This window comes from Danio aesculapii, chromosome 24, assembly GCF_903798145.1.
Source record: "Danio aesculapii chromosome 24, fDanAes4.1, whole genome shotgun sequence".
Classification (NCBI taxonomy): domain Eukaryota; kingdom Metazoa; phylum Chordata; class Actinopteri; order Cypriniformes; family Danionidae; genus Danio; species Danio aesculapii.
Genome location: NC_079458.1, coordinates 6030914 through 6040012, shown reverse-complemented (window position 1 = coordinate 6040012; position 9099 = coordinate 6030914). Strand labels below are relative to the sequence as shown.

At 39.8% G+C, this 9099-nt stretch overlaps 1 protein-coding gene across 1 annotated transcript in view; it reads right to left on the bottom strand.

The window, feature by feature from the left end:
* Positions 1–2611: 2611 nt before the first annotated feature.
* The window catches only part of naglu (N-acetylglucosaminidase, alpha), a 17611-nt gene continuing 11123 nt past the window's right edge, over positions 2612–9099 (bottom strand). Inside the window, exons 6-7 of the mRNA XM_056450346.1 lie at positions 8181–8908; positions 2612–4305 (exon numbers count right to left, since the gene is read on the bottom strand). Of these exons, the coding sequence (XP_056306321.1) occupies positions 3817–4305; positions 8181–8908 (1217 nt within the window). The 3' untranslated portion in view covers positions 2612–3816. The remainder of the gene's footprint in view (positions 4306–8180; positions 8909–9099) is intronic.

Here is a 9099-nt window from a genome sequence, read left to right as displayed (position 1 = left end):
CACACAAACATACTTCAGCAAAACCTACCTTAGTGTATTCTGTCGTTTTAGGATGTTGAGAACTGTTAAATGCGGACAAATGTTGCAGAAAACAACTGTTTAATGCAAGTCTTCCTCATAATGAGTAGAAAATAGCACACATTTTTGCTCAGCAGAGCGAACTGTTGACCTAGACGGCCATGTGTTGGAATACTGGCTGCGGATTGGCTGAGAGCCGGAGTTCCTGTCCTAATGAATCATGGGAAATGTAGTTTAAAAAAAACTAATACAAGACGTACTTGGTTTGAGCTACAAAATATAAAAAAGTTCGCTTCTTATTATTTGATATTAGTTACATTATTGAAAAAAATGAGTGCCTTCAATGTGAAAATTTATTTATTTTTGCTTCCTGTATTGTTTTGTAGCTGAGTTAGCTTTTTAACTTTACATAGGCTAACTGTGGGAACCGTATGGAACAAAATCATAATTAAAGGAATGGTTCACCTAAATAATTTAATAAATGATAATTTACTCACTATTTAGTAGTATTTACTCATCCTCAATTAGTTCCAAACCTTTATGTTTTTAATTCTGTTGAGCATAAAAGACGATATTTTGAAGAAAGCTGCAAACTTGACTTCCATGGTAGGAAAAACAAGTACTATCTTTGTTTAACAGACAATGGGTTCTATATGCACATCTAGAGTTTTAAAGCCGACGATAAACTTCCGGTGAAAGCTTAATGTGACTATTTTCAATTTCACAAGGTTGTTTTTACAGTATCGATGTTGTAATGTATACATTCAGTTAAATAGACTGAAGCTTTCAGTTAGTTGTTCAAGCCTAAAACGATTTTAAAGACTGTTGTAACCACTTAGCACCGTCAGTAGCAACAGGTTGGAGCAGAAATTCCTTTGAAAATAGGCTACTGGGGTAAATAAACTGTCATATTTTTAAGACATGGCGGGGGGAATGGAATTTAATGCAGTGCTTCTTGTCCAGTCTGAGACTTCAGGCAGTGAAGATCGATGATTTTAATAAAAATTAGATCTTAAACGTTACAATTTTCTAATTGAAAGACAGGTCACCGGAAGCCACCGAGCTGCCTGGCTGAGAATTAAGTTTGTGTGCATATAGGCCGTAGAAACTCAAACAGTAAATGATAACTAGGCTAAATGATGACAACATTTCAGTTTTGAATGAACAGTCCCTTTCAGGCGTTTTAAAAATTAATTTATTCATTCATTTTCCTTCGGCTTAGTCCCTTTTTTCATCAGGGGTCGCCACAGCGGAATGAACCGCCAACTTATCCAGCAAATGTCTTACACAGCGGATGCCCTTCCAGCTGCAACCCAGTACTGGGAAACACCCACAAACACATACACTATGGTCAATTTAGTTTATTTAATTCACCTATAGCGCATATCTGGACTGTGGGGGAAACCAGAGCACCCAGAGGAAACCCACGCCAACACGAGGAGAACATGCAAACTCCAACCAGCAATGCCAATTAATCCAGCCGGGACTTGAACCAGTGCACTACTGAAAAAACAGCTGAAACCAGCCTAGGCTGGTTGGCTGGTTTTAGAGGGGTTTTGCTCACTTCCAGGTGACCAAAAAGTGGGATAATAGCTTATTTCCAGCTGGTTTCCAGCTATTTCCAGCCTGGTTTTATCTGGACATAGCTGGATTTGGCTGGGCTTCCAGCCTGGCTAGGCTGGTCAGGCTGGTTTTAGCTGGTCATCTCCCAGCCTGACCGGCTAAGACCGGGCTGGAAATGGCTGGAAACCAGCCTGGAAGTGGCCAAAACCCCTCTAAAACAAGCCTGGTCAACCAGCTACAACCAGCCTAGGCTGGTTTAAGCTGTTTTTTCAGTACAGTGACCTTCTTGCTGTGAGGTGGCAGTGCTAACCACTGAGCCATCGTGCTGCCCACCATTTTAAAAATGTGAAATTAAAAAATATAGGCTAGTAGCACGCCACCGGTATGAAAAGTACAGCTTTTATTCAACAAACAAATACAAAAATAATTTTTCACTTTCAGCAATTTCTACAACACAAGTTCTTAGCGATTAAAATTTTGTGCTTGTTTACTAAAATTACTAACAGACTGAAAAGTCTGTCTAAACAAGATCCACGACAAGCTCCTAATACAAATAAACTACTGGAGCAAGTAATACTTTTTTCAGTGCTCGACAGGATCATTTTTAAGCCTGTGACACAGAAACAACAATGTTAGCTAGCCACCTTCTGTAGGCAGACTAGAAGAGTTGTGTCTGTCAGGTCTGAGGGGGAGGAGGTGACCCAGTTTCTTTTAATATCACAATGTGGCAAACTTACAACGTCTTCACGTTTTGTTTGTAAACACTTTACCTCATTTCACAGATTTATTAGAGAGAAAAATAGATTCAATATATACAGCATATTTGACACAAACCTGAAATATCAGCAGACACTTGAAAAAGAAGAAAAATCAATACTTTTCAATACTATTACAGTGGAAAATCAAAACTAAAGAGGCAAAAATGTTATGGAAACACAAAACCGTCAGAGCAGTACTCGCAGGGGACACACAAATGAGTAATTTTCTGCAAGAAACTGCACGCTTTCGCCTCCTCAAAGAAAATGCAAAGTGTACTAAAAACATTGTGTTTAATCAAGCATACTAGAATCACACAAATCATTTCAATCAGGCCTAAAAATTCAACACTCAATTGGTAGCTGCTTTGCTGACATTCTCAGTGGCACTGTGGTATTCAAAAACACATTCATAATAATGCAGCAATATCTGATACACTACCTGACAAAAGTCTTGTCGCCTATCCAAGTTTTAGGAACAACAAATAATAACCTCTAGTTGATCATTTGGTATCAGAAGTGGCTTATATGAAAGGCAAAGGCCTCTAGATTACGCTTATTTGACCAAAATAAAATATAATCATGCCTTGATTATTAATGATTTAATCAGGACAGTAAGGTCTGACTTTGCTTAGACTAAAGTCTTGTCACTGAACAGAAATAATGTCCAGTATAGAATATAAAGTCATGCTGCAGTGGAAACAGAATGAATATTGTGTCTGACTCCATCATGAGCTTGGAGGACTGCATCCATACATCTCTGCAATGACTCAAATCACTGATTAATAAAGTCATCTGGAATGGCAAAGAAAGCGTTCCTGCAGGACTCCCAGAGTTCATCAAGAGTCTTTGGATTCATCTTCAATGCCTCCTACTTCATCTTACCCCAGACACGCTCAATAATGTTCATGTCTGGTGCCTGGGTTGGCCAATCCTGGAGCACCTTGACCTTCTCTGCTTTCAGGAACTTTGATGTGGAGGCTGAAGTATGAGAAGCAGCGCTATCCTGCTGAAGAGTTTGTCCTGTGGTTTGTAATGTAATGGGCAGCACAAATGTATTGATACCTCAGGCTGTTGATGTTGCCATCCACTCTGCAGATCTCTCGCACGCCCCCATACTGAATGTAACCCCAAACCATGATTTTTCCATAACCAAACTTGACTGATTTCTATGAGAATGTTGGGTCCATGTGGGTTCCAGTAGGTCTTCTGCAGTATTTGTGATGATTGGGATGCAGTTCAACAGATGATTCATCTGAAAAATCCACCTTCTGCCACTTTTCCAAATGATCAACTAGAAGTCAAGTTATTATTTGTTGCTCTTACATCTGGGATCGACAACAAGACTTTTGTCAGGTAGTATATATATATATAAACAATTCAGACGTTCAGAAAGGAAGTTGATAAGATAAATAAAATGCAAGCTGGTGTTTATCAATGCCATCGATTAGCCATTGATAAACATTTCTGTGGCTCAATCTCATAAAGTTTTCTCCATCTTTTTCAGCGCATATGGGTAGTACTTGAGGAAGATCCGTCTTGCAATGTCATACGTGTCCCCTAGTGGCTTAGTCGGATATTTCCTCTGATTGAAGACGAAGCCTTTTTCAACCTGGAACACGGCCTGGTTGAAGACGTCCTGTTTGAAGGGTCTTCCTCTGTCCAGACACTCCACCAGTGTGTTAACAAACAGCCCCCAGCGCTGCAAGTAATAGTCCTCCACTAGACCAGCCCACTCTTTACTGGCGTAGTCCAGGATTTCCCCATCGGGTCCCCAAAGTGTGATCTGATTCCGTGCGTTTATGTCATACAGGTGTGCCTCATGCTCATCCACGCCCTGAGACTGAGCCTGCTGAAGCCACGCGCCCAACAGGAAGTGCTCGTTGCTGGAAAGGATGCGGTCCAGTTCAGGTAAGAGATCGTAGACCAGCACCCCGCCAGCCATTAGGAGGTCAGGAAGCTTTTGTGTCTGGGAATCAAAAAAATAGATGAACATTAAAAACTTTATTTTTACACAGTCAAAATCCTTAAAGGTGCAGAATGTAAGTTTGACACCCAGTGGTTGAACTAGGTATTGCATTCCTGGATGAAAACAAATGCAAGCGCAGGTTGCCAGATTGAGAACCAACAGGAGTGTGCCATCGATGCTGATTTAAATCGATAGGAGGAATATTTTCCATATTAAAAGGAGTTTTTGTCCTAACCAACACCTTGAATTTATATTTTAGAAACAACTTCTATTTTTTTTATAGCTGAACAACAAAAAACTTGATGACATGATCACCTCAGGTACACCTCACATGCTTTATTCAGTGTTAAATGCCAACAATGTGAGTTTGAATGCTATTTTACGTGACATTTACTGTCATATACTGAAAGCAGCAGCAGATCTTGAAAATAAAATAAACCGTTTGAAATTGAACATCAGAACTAAACACATATCAGGGATTCAGCTTCTACATTTAATAATGTTAAAGAGGGTTAATATGCATTAAATAGATTATAAACCTTATAATTTCATGAGTGAGTCAGCCAAATTGCTTTTCACAGTAAATCTAGTCACGTAGCATGTTGTTAGAACACGGGGTTACAATGTAACCTGCTCACCCACTGTTTAGGTTTGTGATATTTATATTATTTTCTAATTAATAACCACCTTGTGTGGAACTCTGAATCTGTGTCTTATTTCGGGGCTGCTACTGTCCACCAGAGGTCGCATTTCATTCACAGACACATGCTTTGAGAGCCTTCCTGACTGATGAATGAAATACGCTGTTTTCCATCAAGACAACCCGGGGTGCTGAAATATAGGGGTGTTGATGACTGACCAAAACAAAGACAGACATTCTGGCACGTAACACATATTTTCAAAGCAGAATATCTGACTTCAGCATTGTTTTTCAGATAAAAAATTATGTTCACTTGGCATGTTTCTTAAATACCTGCAAACTTATTATGGTATTTTAATGCTTTAGTAAAGTCAAAAACTTACATACAGCACCTTCGAAGGGTACCTATTATTCAAAAAACTTTTTAAGGGGTTTAAACACTGTTATGTGGCAACAGTGTGTGAATTTAACCAGCTTTTAAGGTTAAAAATTTATTAATTTAATTTTTACAAGCACACTTTAAAGAAACACTTTGATTGACATTCTCATTTTGTATGTGTCATCAGAGGGTGGAAAGCCCCACCCATTAGTGACGATCTCTCCCTCATTAGCATAAGAGGTTAATCTTGTTTTTGAATCTGCCACTATGCTGACACATAGGCATTTGTAGCTACACCCTCATTTAAAAAGAGCCCAATCTCATTTGAATTTAAAGCGACAGTCCCCAAAATGGCACAATTTGGATCAAAGTCTAAAAGGGGCAGTTTCAAATGATATAAAAGATTATTTGTGTGCTATTTTGAGCTGATCCAATTCACACACACACTCTAGGGACGTCAGAGACTTATTTTACATCTTGTAAAAAGGGGCATAATAGGTCTCCTTTAAGCATACCATATCCATGTGGATGGTTAACATTCAGCTTTTTCAGGATATTCGTAGGAATATTCTTGCACATTAATTCTTAAGTCAAAAAGCAGTTTTGGAAGTACGTTCAATGATATGTTTGGCCAACGATTGATGTGGATGTTGTCACATGACTCCATTTTGGTTCATTTCAACTGATTTGAAGCGGAACAATCAGTTTAGTGTCATAAAAAATAAAATGGCTGCCAATACATGGTCAAACAAAACTTCTTGTCATCTTGTAACAAGTAGTTACATGCTAATAAGCAAAAATAAGATCTACTTGATGTCCTCTATTGTTGTTTACAAAGTCATTCAGATGTTGCATCTAAATGTGTGGAAAGAGCAAGTGGTTTTGCTTCCTCTCTCTATTAACTTGCCAGTCGTATTTGACCTTATTCTGCAATGTGGACAATGTTTTTGCGATTGTTTTAGAAATTCCAATTTAGTTGTCTATGGGGGAAATGACTAGGAATAATAAACGTCAGAAAATGGTCAAATTACTTGCTTTACAAACAAGTGCGTTGGCCTAATGGTCAGAGAGTTGGACTTGCAATCTTAAGGTCGCAGGTTTGAGTTCCGGTACCAGCAAGGATTGTTGGTGGAAATATCCACCTTAATACCATGGCTAAGGTGATTTCCTTGAGCAAGACACAGAACCCCCAACTGCTCCCCTGTTGCGTGTTCACAGGTGTCATGTAGGATAAAAGGGTCTGCAAAATGCATAAATGTAATATACAAAGAAATGCAAGTGAATGTAACTGGAAGTCTTGTGTCAAAAATATTCCAATGGCTGTGCCCACTTGCATGAAGAATAAGGTCAATAAATTGAAAATACTGAACTGCACAAAATACGTAACGTGTGAACGACACATACACCTTTCTTCTTTGCAAGTGAAGAACATCCATCGCAACGTTCTGCTGTATACCATGCCTACCAAGTAAGGGTACTGCTGGTAGTGGAAACACAAGCTTGATCAGGGTGACCTGTACCAATTCCTAGTGTACTTAACTGAACCATACCAATTAGTGGAAATAAGACATTAGTGATTCAGGAATCAAATAATTCTGAAACTCCTGAAAGCACCAGGAACAATCGTACTTTGGATTTAGACTGCAAGAAATATGCTAAGTGTAAAGGCCCTTGAATTTTGGCCCTCTGAGCCAAATAATTAGAAAGAACCAAATTTCCTACCACAGCTATGCTGATGACACTCAGATCTACTAAGCCTTACTGCCTAATGACTACAGCCCTATTGACACCCTCTGCCAATGCATTGATGAAATAAACAGTTGGATGTGCCAAAATTTTCTTCAGTTAAACAAAGAGAAAACGCAAGTCATTGCGTTTGGGAACAGAGATTAAATTCTCAAGGTAAATGCGTACTTTGGCACTAAGAGTCAAACAACAAAAAATAAGGTCCAGAATCTTGGTGTGACTCTGGAGTCAGATCTCAGTTTCAATAGTCATATCAAAGCAGTTAGTAAATCAGCATACTATCATCTCAAAAACATTGCAAGAATCAGATGCTTTGTTTCCAGTGAAGACTTAGAGAAACTTGTTCATGCTTTTATCAGCAGCAGAGTGGATTACTGTAATGGACTCCTCACGGGCCTTCCCAAAAAGACAGTCAGACAGTTACAACTCATCCAGAACGCTGCGGCCAGGATTCTGATCAGAACCAGGAAATCAGAGCACATCACACCTGTCCTCAGGTCTTTACACTGGCTCTCAGTTACATTCAGAATAGATTTTAAAGTATTATTACTTGTCTATAAATCACCAAATAGCCTAGGACCTCAATACATTACAGATATACTGACTGAATACAAACCAAACAGATCACTCAGATCTTTAGAATCATATAAACTAGAAATTCCAAGAGTTCAGTTAAAGCAGGGTGAATCGGCCTTCAGCTACTAACAGCGCCCCCGCTGCTGGAATCAGCTTCCAGAAATGATCAGATGTGCTCCAACATTAGGCACATTCACATAGAGACTGAAAATACATCCGTTTAGCTGAGCCTTTACAGAATGAGCACTGTGCTACATCCAACAGATGACACTATTGTGTCTTTCTTTTCTTTTTCATTCTTTTATAACCTGTTTAACACATTTTTATTTGTTTTTTTTTTAAATTATTTTTATGATTTGTTTTTTAATTTTTCTTCTACTTGTCTCTTTTATTCTTGTTTATGTAAAGCACTTTGAATTACCACTGTGTATGAAATGTGCTATAGAAATAAACTTGCCTTGCCTTGAATTTTCAATACCTAATGTAGTAGGATGTTTCACTAGTTCATCAATATCAAATATTGTTTGGGTTTACCTGGAAAGCGCTTCTGATTTCCTTGTAGAATTCCGTTGTAAGAAGCTGAAGCGCTTGTCGCGTCACATCCACAAGATCATACCGGAAGGTTTCCAGAGTCACTAACCCAGGAGCGGCCTCAAACAGAAGCTTCCACGCCCTGTAGAAGTCCGCCGGATCATACCAAATGTCCGTTTGCATGTGCAGGGATGGCCGATGCACCAGCGGACTCCGGTTGTGGTTCTTGTATTTGGGAAGAGTGCAGTTGTAAACGCTATGAAACAAGAGCTGCCAGGCCAACGCCAGATTCTCATCCATGCTACCGTAGCGCCGCAAGGCATAAAGCGACACCCACTTATAAAGGTTGACTGGATCTTTGCGCCAGGCCAACTCACTCATAAGTTCATAAATGACTGGATTCTGTTCGATGCCTTCAGGAGTCATACCCAAACCCACTAGGGTTGAATTTGGGAAGCGGACGGCATTAAAGGGACCAGAGTTAATGCTGTCCACCGTTCCAAACAGACCACTATTCCCTCCAAAGTTGTGCAGCATGCACCAGATAAACGGCTGGCCGTAGAAGGAGTTTGTGGAAGAGTAGACAGGCATAGATTCAGCAAATAGATCCAGGACAATCATGCGCCCCAGGGGGACACCGTGTAACAAAGCCTTGACCTGATCCGCTTTCCAGAACGAAGGGTCACTGATAAATAGCCAGCCCTGCATCAGCCAAATTGCTTGAGGATCCACTGCCAGAGAGAAAGAGAGAAAGGAGAGAATCAGACACCAACGCATCTGTGAGCAGTTGTGAGGGTGCCATGCTTCAAATCATCTCCGGCTGGGAATGCCAAATGTGCCCCAGAAAATAAACGGGTCAATTGAGGCTTTTAAAAAAACTGGAGCAAATGCAATCTGATGCGCCAAAGGAAAACGAGCGACA